This window comes from Lasiodiplodia theobromae (assembly GCF_012971845.1).
Source record: "Lasiodiplodia theobromae strain AM2As chromosome Unknown scaffold_31, whole genome shotgun sequence".
Classification (NCBI taxonomy): domain Eukaryota; kingdom Fungi; phylum Ascomycota; class Dothideomycetes; order Botryosphaeriales; family Botryosphaeriaceae; genus Lasiodiplodia; species Lasiodiplodia theobromae.
Genome location: NW_023336510.1, coordinates 441,798 through 456,322, shown reverse-complemented (window position 1 = coordinate 456,322; position 14,525 = coordinate 441,798). Strand labels below are relative to the sequence as shown.

Below are 14,525 nucleotides of genomic sequence, written 5' to 3'. Positions count from 1 at the left end.
AGAGTCGTCTGCCTGTTGATGCCGGGGAAATGGTTCTCATCCCTTCTGGGTAACCGAATCGTTTGTTCTGCCGCAGTGATTCTTTCCGGAAGACCATTGGGCCACTGTTCGCAGGCTTGGAATTCGGAGCATTCCCAAAACATCTGATCTCGGCAAAAATAGAGTATACGCGGGGCGAGCAAGAGTTCTTGTAGTACCCACGCCCGACGTAGCAATGGGCTGACATTGATGTTGTTATGCCAGATGCCCTCGTCACAGCACAGGAACGGGTTATCGCTCATGTGCGGAACATGAACGAAGCAATCCAAGAAACCATCCCGGGATGTGTTCGAGAAAAGTGGGTCATCGCTGTCTGAGGCGCTTGCTGCGGCGATGTTGATTGTGGCTCCCTCGTAGACGTCGCCCATGAGAGATGATTCGTTTTCCCAATCATCCTTCGAGTCTTGCAGGATGCAGAGGCTATCTATCCATAGGTAGTTGATTCCAATTTCACTAGTCACCTCGGCCGCCTGTCTGAACTTCATCGTTAAATCTTCTACTGGGATTCGTTGCGTATAGCTTTTCAAGTTCTTCGTCGTGAGTTTGATCGGCAGTTTGCCACCCCAACAGTGGGACAAGGTAGCGTATGGTGTATTGTGAGGTAGTCTCTCCCCCATAACAAGGTAGATGGCCGAGTCATCAGATGCGAAGTCGATCTGAAGTAGCCTTGTAGGGAGTTTCTTGTCTGGGCGACCTTCCACCTGGTTTCCACACTGGTGATTTTTGACACAATTCCGAAGCCATCTGGCAGCCACACTGGGGCAGAAGGGCCAAGTACTTGATGGGATGGCACTGATTCCTCCGAGAGCACAGTATTCTGATAATTTGTCAGAAAGATTAAACCAAACATGGACAGCTACATACCGCTCCGTGGAATGACCCTTAAAGACTTGGACAGAGGCACGGCGGATGCCGAAAGTGGGTATGAGGTTTCTATGATGATATGTTCTTTATCAGGCCACTGTATGGACCGTACTTTTACATTGATTGGCAGGTCGACGTCAACAAGCTGCCACTCTTCCTCTGTCAGTTGTGCCAAGCGGAATTTGCACAGCGCACAACCGAGCTCTGCAGCTACACGCATATTCCTTGGCGTCACGGTCTGAGTCTCATGTGCTTCCAGCTGCTCGGGGCCTCCCGGCGAGTTGGCGGAAAAGAATTGTTTTTTGCAGGTGAGACAGGTGAGCATACTGCCATGATAAGCCGTACTTAGATGAAAACACAAAGAGCAGGGGACGAGAGCTAGAAATGGCGAGAGAAAAGTGGAGGGAGACGGAGCGTTACTGAGAAGGAGACACACGTCGCCTTTCAACCAGATCCACCATAAGTACGGCAAAAGGTCCCTTGCAGCACTTACAAGAGCCAATGAGGATGAGCCGCTGTGCATTTTTAGGTGAAGCTCAAGCGCCTACTATTGGCCAGGCTCCAGTTGGCCCGCGTTGCCCTTTGACTTTCGTCGCACGATTGGTGGATTACGTAGACATTACATCACACTTGCATGCAGAGGCGGCGGAACTGTGCGGCTTCCTTAGTGGCTACCCCTTAGCTTGCGACATAGCGCTGGCTAGAGCTACTCCACTATAGGTCCTTCCCGAATCGATCCATGCGTGTACCATGAGAGATCTTGCCAAGGCTTTCTACCAACTTCACCGTGTATTCACCCTCATTTTTGTTGCTAATGGCAGACTTTTGATAAACTTGAGCAGGGTCCCAGTCGGTGCTTATTAAGTCTCAACGCTTTTCTAGTGCTTCATCATCCTGAGACCGAAGACACTTCATGCAAAGTTCGCCAAACCCCTGCGCTTGGCCCGCAAACCACCCACGAAAGCTCTACGATACCGAAATCAGCGGCGAAAAGAACTTCACCAATTCCGTCAACACCACTGCCCAAATACACCGCCAAAACCAACACCCTCCTCCCTCCACTATCACCCGCCTTTATCACCGCATGCAGCGATCCCGGCTCATCCAACTTGCACCAAATATACCTAGTCCTTGGCGACCGAAAAAGTAACCGCCAAATCCCCAATGCGATCCGATCTGTTCGCGGTGTCCAGGTCCAAGTGGAGACTCTTGGCACTCTGGACAGCTTGTACAAGCGGATGCACGAGCTAGAGCAGCAATATCCTGAGAACCCCTTCAAGTATATGGCAATGTTCTACCTGTACTACTGCGTGAATGGCCAATGCTATCTGGGCGACCTGGATAATGGCAAGTATCCAGAAGTCAAGCCGGAGTCGCTCGGGGCTTTTTTGCGGAGGGCGACGGAGACGACGCTGTAAAATAGGACGGAAGTCGTTGGAGACTTGATTTACGTTCGCAACAAGCGTTGGACTGTCAAAGAAAAAAAAAAGGGGGGGGGGGGGGGGGGGGGGGAGAATGGGAAGTTGGCGGTTTTGGGCCGGGCGGCGGTTTGTTGGGCTGCTGCTGCGGCGCTGATGATGGCCGATGAAACCATGCAAGGCAAAGACACGTACGTACTCGTCGTTGCTGCTTCCTCTGCTGCTGCTGCTGCCGGGACAAGACGGAATGAAGTGTGCATGTGAGATTGTCTGATCTCGCCGTCGTCGGCCGGTTCTCATTCGATCTGTTCTTTTATTTACACTTTTGACTTGGTAATTCTGCCTTAATTTTGAGACGGCAGCATCAGAAACAGCAGCTAATGTTGCCACTGGATCCGACGCGCTGCACTGCACCATTTCCCATCCTCTGGTTTTAGACAATATCTCCGCTTTGACCCGACTGTCTCTACGTAAGGTGGATGGAAGAGCATGCGCGGATGCTTCTCAGTTGCATCAGCGGCAAAAAAAAAAAAAAGAAAAAGCCAGCGTTGCGCGCATATACATATGTGACTGCAGCTAAAGGCCTCTCTACTTCGGTTGGACGATGGCTTGCATACAGACCGCAGCTGGAATGAGGTTTGCGAGGAGGGCCGGGGTAGTAGCAAGGAAGCATTGAAAATCTTGCGAGTCGCATGTTCTTCTTTGGGTCCTCTCTGCCGGCGTCCGTCTTCCCGGGTACCTACCTACCTGGGAACACTACTATGTGCGTTTATGTATTGTATGTGCCTAACCTTACGAAGCGCCCTGCTGCATGCTGCCCAGCCACTCATCAGCAAGGGCCCAGCGGGGTCCCCTGGCGTCATCAGCCGGGCAACCCCCCCAAGGGGATTCGATGTGGCGCTGGTATCGGTGGGGGTTGCTTTCACCACCCCCTCCCTCTCTTATTCCCATGTAAAAGCAAATAACCGGCAAGGCGGGAGCGACCCAAGATATGCGCGCATCGCACATCATGTGTCGCATGCAGCAAGCCTCTTTTCCTTCGTAACCAGAAGACGGGCTTGACGCCACACCTGCCTGACCGCCATTTCGTGTCTGTTCCTCCCACCCCTCCCACTCTCTTTCAACTCTTTGGCTGGTTGATTGTGCCTAGTTGCCTGCTCTCTCTAGCCTGTCTGCCTGCTTGCCTGACCGCCTGTCTCTGACTGCACGCCGACCCTTGGATAGGATCCAGACCCAATTCTGGCGGCAATCCCATCCAGGGACTCCCTTACTCCTATTTATTGCTCTCTCTCACTCTAACAATAGACGCCGAAAGGAGAAGGTAGGTAGCCGGGTACTTCACTGCCCGGCAGGAGCAAACACCAACTCGGAGTTAGTCGGAATCCCTCGTTCAGCTCTTCTTCAAGGGTGCCTCTTTTTTTTAAGAGGAGAACAGAAAGCGAAGTCCATTCCAGGGCCCGACCATCCGACCCTTGTCTCGCTTGCCCTGTAAGTCATTGATCGGATTGGGCTCTTCTCGCTTCGCCTCGCTCTTCCATCCATCCCACTTTTTTTTTTCGCGCGCGCGATGGAAAAAGGAACCGACTACCTGGGTACGGGAAGGGAACGGCTATCATAGTCAATGTCGAGGAAAAAGAGTGGGGAAGCATGAAGGTAGCCGCCGTGAGTCGCACACATGCATACATCTGCCAGGGAATTTCCAGTGTGTGTGTGTGTGTCTCAATGTGGGCCTTGGGCAGGCACACGTCGGTGACTTTGCTTATTGTTTGTTGGTCCAGGACACATGCAAAGTACCGCTATGTATTGCCGGTTGCCGGCCGGCGTGTTTCTAATCTCTCGGGCAGAAAGAAGAAAGTCTCGCATTACTTTCTTTTCTTCCGGGCCTTTCTGCTTGTCAGGTGGAGCCATGTGACGACTGTGGAGATGACCTCTACCACACTCTCGCAGATTGCGATGAGCGAAGGACAGGTCACAGGGCGCGCGGGAAGGCGAGGGGAAATGCCGGTGTGGAGAAGGAAAAAGCGGGCGGCTGAGGACGGAACAGCCGTCTTGCCGGGTGGAGGAAGACGCCCCTGTTTGGCTGGGTCTGGCGGCTCGGTACGAGGAGATTCGATGCTTAGTGTGTCTTTCCCTGGCTGTGGGCGGTTCGAAGATATGGAGATGAGATGAGACGATGGGGGGCCGCACCGTACCCGCTACGCTGGAGCCCCTCGGCTGGATTCGAGGGCCGAGTACTAGTCCATCCGCCAGAAAAAATAAACCATGAGAAACACCAGTGCCTCGATTAGGAAAGAGTTGCGATCAAAGGACAGGTCGAATTTCCATCTAGGTTGAGCAGATAGCGTCGCCTGAGCAAAATGAACGCCAGCAATGCCTATATACAACTCCGCGCTCCATGATCTTGCGATCCTCTTCTTCCTTTGCTGCAGCGAGAAAAAAAATACCAAAAACCAACGCCGGTAGTGCTGTGTCGTGGTCATTTCTCTTTGTTGAAAACGCCCCTCGGAGCTAGCCCCGCACGCCCAAGAACATTCATGCCTCATTTACAGCCACCCTTCTGCCTCTAGTGCAAGCCGTTGGTCCCGTTGGACCCACCCTGCTTGACCAGCCAGCTGAGCAAGTCAACCTTGGTGACGACAGCCACCGCCTTCATGTGACCCTGGTCATCCTTCTCCGTGACTACCGCCGCGCTGTTCCACTCGAAGAAGCGGCTGAGCGCGTTCAGACGCGTGTCTCTGGTGATCTCGACGAACTTCCTTCTCTTGGTAGCCTTGTCCTTATCCTCGCCCAACACGAGATTATCCTTGCCCTGGACCCCCAGATCCGAAGGATCGCTGACTGTCTCCGACAGCTTTCGGAAATCGAACATGACGTCCGAGACAGGCGACTGGGGTGAGGCACGGCCGCTGCTGATGTAAGAGAGTAGGTTTCCAAGAGTGACGAGGCCGACCAGGCGATTGCCCTTGCTCGTGGCAACGGGGAGCTGGTCAAAGCCCTTGTCGCGCATAGTCTCGATAGCCTCGGCGCAGGGAGACTCGGCCGCGACGGTCATGACGGGCTTCAGGCGGAGCGAACGGATAGTAGCACCCTTGTACGGATCCTTCGCGCTGGTCAGAGTGGGAGAGAGCGGCGCCGCCAGGCTCTCCGCAGGCGTAGGAGGCAGCAGATCATTGGCGGCGAGCCAGTCGTCGTCAGCGAACTGTCACTCCAGTTAGTTCGGCGTCACGCATATGGGCCTCTAGCTCTACATACCTTGCTCAGATAGCTCCGGATGCTATCGGGGAGCACGACGACGACGACGTCATCCTTTCCGAGTCCCAAGTCCTTGACAGCCTTGACCATGGCAGCCATTGCGCTGCCACTGCTGCCACCGCACAAAATACCCTCTTCGGCAATCAGGCGTCTCGCGAACTGGAAGGATTCTACGTCGTCGGTCTTGTACCAAGTATCGACACCCTTCTGGTCCAGAACGTCGGGAATGAAGTCATAGCCGATACCCTCAACCTTGTAGGGCTGGTTCTTCTTCTCCTCATTCAAGCTCTCAGGCAGAGCAAGAATACTTCCATGCGGATCAGCCGCAATGATCTTGACGTCCGGCTTGTGCTTCCTCAGGCCCCTTGCAATGCCGGTAATTGTGCCTCCAGTTCCGGCGCCAGCCACCAGGGCAGTGATTTTGCCATTCGTCTGGGTCCAGATCTCCTCGGCAGTGCCGTACTCGTGGGCAAGCGGGTTGTCGACGTTGCTGTACTGGTCCAGGATGTGGGCGTTGGGCAGCTCCTTCTCGAGCCTCCTGGCCACGCCGATGTGGCTCTCGGGAGAGTCCCAGGCGGCGGCGGTCGGGGTACGGATGATCTCGGCGTTGAGGGCGCGCAGGACGGAGACCTTCTCGGCCGACATCTTCTCGGGCAGAGTGATGATGGTGCGGTAGCCCTTGACGGCGCCGACCAGGGCCAGGCCAATGCCCGTGTTGCCGCTGGTAGGCTCGATGAGGGTGTCGCCGGGCTTGATGCGACCGCTGCGCTCGGCCTCCTCAATCATGCGCAGGGCGATGCGGTCCTTCACGCTACCGCCGGCATTGAACATCTCGAGCTTTGCGTAGACGGTGGCGTCGATGCCGAGACTTTGGGGGATCTTGTTCAGGCGCACCATTGGCGTGTTCCCGATCTGCTGGGTGATGGTGTCGAGCACGACGGGCGGGATGCCCGGCTTGGTAGTGGAGGCCATGGTTTCTGCGGGCTGTGGTGAGGGTGCTTGGGGAGAGGAGGGGATGGTGGAGGGGAAGGAGACATCATGGTGGGACGATCACGGAAATCTTTGTCATTCACACGAAGCCGCGTCTAAGCGCGTTCTCGGCGCGCTGCAAATTTCGAATTACGACATCGCTCCTCGGCCTTGCCTCATCGCCAACAGGCCACTCTGTGAAGATTCTCATGGACATCAGCAGGTAGTATCGCCATATCGGATGAACTGGTGATGGGAGATCCTCAGGGAACGCTGATCTGCCGCTGACGCCATTGCGGACCCGCTTGCCAAACTCGGCATCTTTCGCCGGCAAGAAAGTCGTTGCCGCCTCTCTTTTCTGTTGCCGAGACGCCAGACAATTCGTCTCTCTTACTGCATTCTGCAGTATTGTGCGTGCAATCCTTCAATTCGGGCCGTAGCATGGCTATGCTCAAAGTTTTCACTCCCGCTTCATCTATATGTCCCAACTCATTCCTCGCAAGTCAAGTCTTCGACCAGCTCTTATCAAACTCGCGTCGGATAAGGTGTCGGCCTCTGAAAATGGCATTGTGACAACCAAGGCTGAGATGAATTGGTTTGGATCAAACGAACTGGCCAAGTGGACCCCAGTGGCAGCGGTATCTATACATCCTATCTTGGAAGCGCGGCATGCCCGCCCCCTGCAGCTCGGCGGGCCGAATAATAAACCCTACTACAAGCAATCGTGCCCTTTCATGCAGTACCTACGTTCGGCTTCATGAAACCAGATGGTTGAATCCTAAATTGATGAAGCCAGGTGTAGGAAGGACGAATCTGGTCCATCGTCCCCCCTCTGTGGATCACTTCTCTCCGTTATATTATCTGTACAGCTCAGAAGCTGTGGAGGACTTAAAGTTTTGATCCACCCGCTGATCTGCATCATGGGTTGCGTTGTACCTGGCAAATCTCATCAAGTTATAATCAAGCATGGAATTATCTGAACGCTGATTGGTGTCCATCCAGCCGGTTATAACGTCCACTTCAGCTCCGGGTTGTCCCATATCCGATGTTCCCCGGGGAGTAAAACTACTGAAGTCTACCTATATTCTCAATGTTGGCAATCTGCAGCCTCTCTTACCATCGCTTGCAATGTCCCGGGGGCGCCGCTAAGGAGATCAACATTTCAGAAGTTTCGCTTCTTACCTGCCCCCTCCCCCCACTTTGGGTTTTGGTTCGGAGAGCCTCCTCGTTTTTCGGCCCTGCCTTCCCTTCTTGTAATTTCTGCTAGACGTCTCTTGTGCCATTTGCCACGGCTCTGCCGTTGGCCTCATGATTGTGCCTTCCTCATACACAGGTCTTCCATCCTCATATCCTCGTTCATGCATGCTTACCCAATTTTAGCGGTGCCCCCACTGTTCCCAAAAGAATGGATTCCAAGATTCGCAAAAAGGGCCTCCATCTCACGCTCATGTTCCTCAGCATCCTCATACGGATCCCAAACCTGGCTCGCCGCACCGTCACTCTCCTTGAGCTTCTGATCCAGCATCTTGCCCCAAAAGAGCTCGAAGAACGGCCTCGTGGCGTGCGCCAGCACCAAGTCCTTCTTCAGCGGCTTCGTCTTGGCGCTGTACATGCCCAAGGAGTGCTCGAACATGGGCCCCATCTCGAACTGGCAGAAGCGGCACAGGGCCTCGACGTGCAGCGGGTGCAGCGGCTTCTGGTCGGCGCGCACGGCGAGCACGCTGCCGACGTCGTGCTGCCACGGCGGCGGGGCCCAGCCCCAGGCGGCTCCCGCCGTCTCGTCGTCGCGGCAGGCGAGGTGCAGGAAGGTGGCGGGCTGGTTGACGTAAGGGTGGCCGCGGGTCGTCGCTTTCGCCCACGCCGAGCTGGCCGGGTACTTGCGCGTGAGCAGCGCGATGCCGACGCGGGCGGCGATCTCGGACGTGTCGTGGTCGACGCCGACGAAGATGGGGTGCGTGCCCGGCACCTCGACCTCCTGGAAGGCCGGCAGCCCGAAGGCGTCCTGGTCGCCCTGGCAGTTGATCTTGACGCCCTTGACCTTCTTGTTGCTGTTGCCGTCGGGGCGACAGGCTCCGTCCGTTTCGTGGTTGAGGTAGGTGACGAGGTAGTCGACGAGGTGGCGGAAGTCGTTGAGGTCGAGGTCGCGGCTCACCGTCTGGTCCAGCCCAAGCCCATGCATCCCGTACGCCAGTATTGGACCACGCCAGTCGAAGATGTTGCCGCGCCGGGCCGGCAGCGACTGGATGGCCTGGTTGGGCTGCGAGCCGTCCTTGAGGAACGCGTCTCGGTAGGCGATGCGGATCGTGTTGGACAGCTCGCGCTTCAGCACCGTGTTGTACTGGATCTGGCTCTCCGCCCCCATCTCGCCCAGGTGTTGCTCGCTGTCGGCCATCTGGAAGCGGGAACCGAAGCCGTGGCCGTAGTCGACCTCGTCGTCATCGTGCCACGAGAAGTGCACCCATACGAGCTTGGGCTTGCGATCGTCCTGAGGGAAGAAGATGCCGAGCTTGTGCTCGTGGCTGGGTCGAACCGAGCGGTTGAGTGATGAGTAGGCGCGGCATAGGAGCTTGTGGGTTTGATGGTCGGCGGCCTGGCAGTCCTTCGAGCAGTACTTGCTGCAGTGGCAACGTGCACAGCTGCTCGCCGCTGGCTTGTTGCACGTTAAACACAACTCCTTGGGGCCATCCATTTTGCCGAGTCGCAGGCGAAGGAATATCGAAGTAGAGCAGAGGTGGATATATCCTCAGCCTCGGAACGCTTATCCTGACAAAGAGAAGAGGCCCTATGAGCGCGGATCGACGATGGTCAGCACGGCGACTTTTAAGTCTTGTCATGTTAAGAGGGCGTTGAAGCAATCATTTCAACAAGGATCTCATGGTATCTGACGTACACTCACCTTGGACAGCTACCGTTACTTAAACAGTTCTCATGTGCGGTAGCTGTCTGCTGTATCACTTTGCAAGAGACTTTCGTGTAACAGACGCGGCTGACTGAACTTGACGGACGCCACGCCAAGTACATGATTATCCCCTTGCGGTAGTACCAACAGCTCCTGTGTCTGTCGTCACTCTTTGACTCCCTAACGTTAAACGCAGCTCTTCAGTAAAATTCCCAAGGCACTGGCGACTGGCCAAACTCAGTGCAGAAAAGCGGGGAAAGTTCCAGAGTATGCATAAGCTTCCGGATCAGTGGACACCGCTGACCCGCTGCAGTCATCCATAAGCCAATCGGTTTAGCGCTACGGCTGTTCACAGAGCAATAAAGTCAGTGAAACGCGTACGCTCACCCGGCCACTCGCTGGAAATTTCCCAAGCGGGTGAAAACTTCGAAGTTGCTGATTTTAATGGCCTCCTCTGGCGCACCACGGTACTTGGAGCAGATCGACGACTGCCACCGTAATCAAATTTGTTACTCCCCGAGAGCGCCAACAAAATATTGACCAAGTATCAAACGCTCTTGAGCAATTTTGATCGAGTAAAAGGTTGAGAACGAAGTGCGCATTGTCCGAATGCCGGTTTATTGTGGTGGAGTATCCCTGACCAGTCCGGCAAGCCGAAAGGGGTGATACGCTTCTATGCTGGGCGGCCGACTGCCTGCGTTGACGGGCAGTGTCCACTGTTTTGGCGTTAAGAGGCACAGAACACTTATAAGAAAATTTGTCAACTGAGTGTATGCTAGCCATCATCATTAGTCTAGACAATGATACGCTTGCCGGCTTGCTCGAAGTGTACCCAAAGACCCATTTGTTTTACCCTGAAATTCCCCCACGCCCCTGGTATCACTGTACGCACGAACTACATCCGCCACAAGAAGAGAAAGAGAAGCATTTGAATAGGAAGTGACACGAAATGAATCCGATGTGAAAACGCCAGAGATCGCAAAGAGACTCGTCAATCGGAGGCGGGATTGAAAAGGGATTAGGGGCTGAGAAGGGGGATCTTGGTCGTGACGGGGTCGTTATCGTCAATCCGAGAAAACGGTTGATGGTCCAAGCCCCATCTAGAGGCAAGGAAACATCGGTTGTTTCGAGGAAAACGAGAAAATCAAAAGGCCGTGAAAACAGTACAGCTCGCAATAATGAAAAGTGCCGCGAGCGGAAATGGCCGGCAATAGTACCCGAGATGCTGTGGATCGCAGGCGCATCGTACCGTCCGTGTCCGCGCGAGGAGAATTTGTGCGCGAGAGGTCTTGTCGCAGTGCCTCTTAACAGGATGTTGAGGTCATAATATGTACCACATGTGATCCTTTTCTTTTTTGTCGCTGTCCGCATGTTCTTCTGCCTCCTCACCGAGGTCTCGAAGGAGTCAATCTTCAACCATTAAGCTGCTTCTTTCATTTTGCAAGCTTCTCCTCTCGCGCAAACTACCAGTTCGGCTGCTGAAAAACAATAAGCAAATTAGAAACCGGTTCCCTTTTGGAAAAGTGTTTTGGTGAAGTTGTAAAAAGGGAAAATGTTGCTGGACCGTTGAAAGTCGTTGCAAAAAAAGTTGTTTGTCGAAGAAGAGAATGTCGGACGGGTGATTGTCGAGGAAGGTTGTCCTTACGTGTATCCGGGAGGACTTCCCTGGGCCCCGTTGGCTCCGTGAAGCTTGCTCTCCATCAGGTGAAGAGTGGCAGGGAAATACGGTTCGACGCCGAAGTTGCGTAGGTAAGCAGCCGTCTTCTCGATACGCTTGATCTCGCGCTGAACCGGCCAGTCTTCGCCTTCGTCGAAGCGGCGGCGAACGACTTCGACCATGGCTTGGTCGAGACGGCCATAGAAGTCGCGCCGAGCGGCGATATCCTCGGCATCACCGGTGTCCAAGCCACCGTGAGCGTTGAGGTTGCCGCCCAGCTTCAGGATCAGGTCGAAGGCGTAGCGCGGACCGGTGCGAAGCGAAGCAAGGCGCGCGATGTCCGGAAGGAACTTGGCCATGGCCGAGGCGAAGTGGGAGGCGGAGATGCTGTCGTTCAGGTCATCCTGCAAACGATGAAGATCGAAGTTGACAATGGTGATCTTGCGGTCAAGCTGCGCGTTGAGAGTACCGGCAGCGGCAGGGTCGTCGCGATCCATCTGCTTCGCGATGCTAGGAGGAACATCTGCGGTCTATTAGCACGGTTGAAGGCGGCCGTCGCGGAAAGGAAGCGGTTGATCGTACCAGGGCGCAGGCCCCTCTTGTCAATCCAAGAGTGCACCTCGGCTCTCTGCTGCTCCAGCGTCTCGATCCAGGCATTGAGCTCTGCGATCTGACCTTCCAGCTGGTCGATGCGCTCGGTGTAGGGCCTGACGGCCTCGTTGAAGGCGCGCGTGAGCAGGTCGGGAGCGCCGAGGGAGGGCTCGGAAGGCTTCATGTGCATGCCGCCGCTCATGGGCATGCCCATGCCGCCGTGCGACGGGTCCATGGAGGGCATGGCGTTGTGGCCGCCGCTCATAGTGCGCTGGGGTGAGAAGGGTTCCTGGGGGCCGCTCTGGCGCGGATACATCTGCGTCTCCTTCTCGATCGGGGCGATGGGCTCGTGACTGCCGTTGACGGGAGCAGCGGAGTCGCGGCGCGAGGAGGGCGGGCGCTCGTACTTCTCAAAAGTCTTGTTGGTGGGCGAGTCAGTTTCCTCAAGGTAAGAGTTGGCCCTCGAGCGGCGCTTGAAGAACATAGTGCGGAAACAAGAAAGCGAGAGCGTGGAGCCGAGCGGGTGAGGAATTGGCTTTATTGCGGGCTGACGAGCGGTCGCAATCGTGCCGGTGGTGCGGAGGGAGCCGAACAGGTTTGGCTCCGCGGTACGAGGTGGTTGGGGGGTGATCTATGGGGGATAATGCGATGGCAGGAAAAGCTGGTGGTGGTGGTGATGGTGGAGCGATAGCGCGAATATTATGGCGCGGCGGTGGCTGGGGAGAGGGCGTCAACACCGCGACGGCCAAGCACAAACACGGCGGCTGCGGATGCGAGGGGCCGCCGGTCAGAAGCGCTGCAATTGGCGCGGAACAGCAGGCGACTGCAGCGAGCGACTGAAATCTAGCAGAACGAGAGTACGAGGAGAACAGCGTCCAAGAGGAGCACCGAGCGGGGGAGCTGTGGGCGGAGCTTTGGGCGCGCGGGCTCGGCCGCTTCAGCCCAGCCATGCCGCTCAACACGAAGATTATCGGGGCTTGCGGGCCCAGCGCTCCCTGAACCTCCGGCTCGCGAATACACTTCGGACTCGTGCGACCCGCTCAAACTGGGCGCTAATGCACTTGCTCCTTTCCGTAGCGCCCATGTACACCAGCATCCTTGTCGCTGTCCCGCTGCCTCTCCAGAGATCGCCGCAACAGTTCGGCGCCGCAATCCATGTGGGTTCGCAAGGGGAGCGGTTCGTCGCTGCATTTCCCTATCTGCCCGGTCCGTTGGCGCAGGCTCTCGTATTTCTGGAAGACCTAGCAGCGATCGTCTCTTGCCTGCATCCCGTTGCCGCAGAAAACGATTTGTGTGACGACGACGTTGGCTTTAAGAGGACCACGAATCTCGACATCCACTGCCGTCTCTGCCTATCATTTACCCCGATGACGCCTTTCTGCTTGAACTTCCGTAGCAACGAGAACAGTTGTGCCAGTACGTCTGCTTCCTGGATATCCGGGACTTACTGAATCATGCATGCATGAGATAACATTTGCCGGTACGGACGTCTAATTACTGTCACTAGCCGCCCAATCTTCTGCCAATGCGAACCAACTTTACCAATCCACCTGGATCCGAACGCCTGCCCAATGCCCGTAATGTTTCTGTCTAAACCGACATCTTCATAGCAATCGTCTTGTGCGGGTCATAGCCCTTGACCTCGATATCACTGACAGCCCATCCATCAATGCTACCGCCCTTTTCCCTCTTGATTGAAAGCTCCGGGAAGTCTCGTGGCTCTCGCTCCAGCTGCACCTTCAGCGCATCGACGTGGTCGAGGTAGACGTGCGCGTCACCCATGGTATGCGTCAGCGTCCCGGGGGTCAGGTCACAGACGTGCGCTAGCATGTGCGTGAGAAGAGCATACGACGCAATGTTGAAAGGGACGCCGAGACCCATGTCGCAAGACCGCTGATAAAGCAGGCAGTGCAGCACCCCGCGCTCCTTCTCCTGTCTTTCCTTCTCCTCGCCATGCTCGCCCCTCTTTGCGCGCGGGAAGCTCACGTAGAATTGTGCAAACATGTGGCAAGGGGGCAGGGCCATCTTCTTCAGGTCTGCCGGATTCCATGCGCTCATGATGATGCGGCGGTCATACGGCTTGTTCTTCAGCTTGTCGATGACATCGGCCAACTGGTCAACACCTTGGCCCGTATAGTCTGTCTTCGCATCCACATACTCTGCTCCGAAGTGTCGCCACTGGAAGCCATATACCGGGCCCAGGTCGCCCTCTTCGCGGTGAGACAGTCCCACGCTGTCAAGGAACTCGCGCGATCCGTTTCCGTCCCAGATTTTTATGCCAGCCTCCGACAATGGTTTAGATGAGGTGGTGCCAGCGACGAACCAGAGAAGTTCAGCAATAACTGCACGCAGAAATACGCGCTTCGTAGTGAGAAGGGGGAGGACTGGTGTCGCTTCTTCTCCCGGGTTCGACGAAGGACGAGAAAGAGAGAATTTCAGCTGCGGAGGCGCAAAGATGGAGTATGTGCCCGTTCCAGTACGGTCAGGACGATGTTCGCCATTTTCGAGAATGTCGCGGATCAAATCGAGGTACTGGTACTCTTCATGTCGAATAGACAAGCCTGAAGCAGGCTTCGCGGGCGTCTTTAGCGAGGAAGGCGGGTTTTCGGGGGCGATGACGGTTTCTACAGCGCCGGGAGACATTGCGACGATATTGGAACTACCCTGGCGGAGATAGCGAAAGAAAAAAAAGCGATTGCGGTGAAAGTAGTGTGTGGGAAGACGCGCGCTGAAAACGCGCTTCCAGAGGGACGCGACGCGCCGTGATCGGCGCTTGCCAAGTTCCGACGTCTTCTGCGGTTGCCGAGGCCGTCGATCAAAAGTAAACAGTCGCTGC

General features: G+C 55.7%; 4 protein-coding genes across 4 annotated transcripts; all 4 read right to left on the bottom strand.

The window, feature by feature from the left end:
* Nucleotides 1-4,884: 4,884 nt before the first annotated feature.
* On the bottom strand, nt 4,885-6,545 carry LTHEOB_9409 (Cystathionine beta-synthase; the record flags this gene model as incomplete). Its single annotated transcript, XM_035518994.1, has 2 exons — nt 4,885-5,520; nt 5,574-6,545. The coding sequence occupies 2 exons, from the start codon at nt 6,543-6,545 to the stop codon at nt 4,885-4,887; spliced, it is 1,608 nt and encodes a 535-aa protein (XP_035369014.1).
* Nucleotides 6,546-7,908: 1,363 nt separating this feature from the next.
* LTHEOB_9408 (Zinc finger mynd-type protein) lies at nt 7,909-9,231 on the bottom strand (the record flags this gene model as incomplete). Its single annotated transcript, XM_035518993.1, has 1 exon — nt 7,909-9,231. One exon carries the CDS (start codon nt 9,229-9,231, stop codon nt 7,909-7,911), a length of 1,323 nt encoding a protein of 440 aa, XP_035369013.1.
* Nucleotides 9,232-11,082: 1,851 nt separating this feature from the next.
* On the bottom strand, nt 11,083-12,173 carry LTHEOB_9407 (uncharacterized protein; the record flags this gene model as incomplete). Its single annotated transcript, XM_035518992.1, has 2 exons — nt 11,083-11,621; nt 11,681-12,173. 2 exons carry the CDS (start codon nt 12,171-12,173, stop codon nt 11,083-11,085), a joined length of 1,032 nt encoding a protein of 343 aa, XP_035369012.1.
* A 1,106-nt stretch (nt 12,174-13,279) lies between these two features.
* On the bottom strand, nt 13,280-14,332 carry LTHEOB_9406 (Thymidylate synthase; the record flags this gene model as incomplete). Its single annotated transcript, XM_035518991.1, has 1 exon — nt 13,280-14,332. One exon carries the CDS (start codon nt 14,330-14,332, stop codon nt 13,280-13,282), a length of 1,053 nt encoding a protein of 350 aa, XP_035369011.1.
* Between the last annotated feature and the right edge of the window lie 193 nt (nt 14,333-14,525).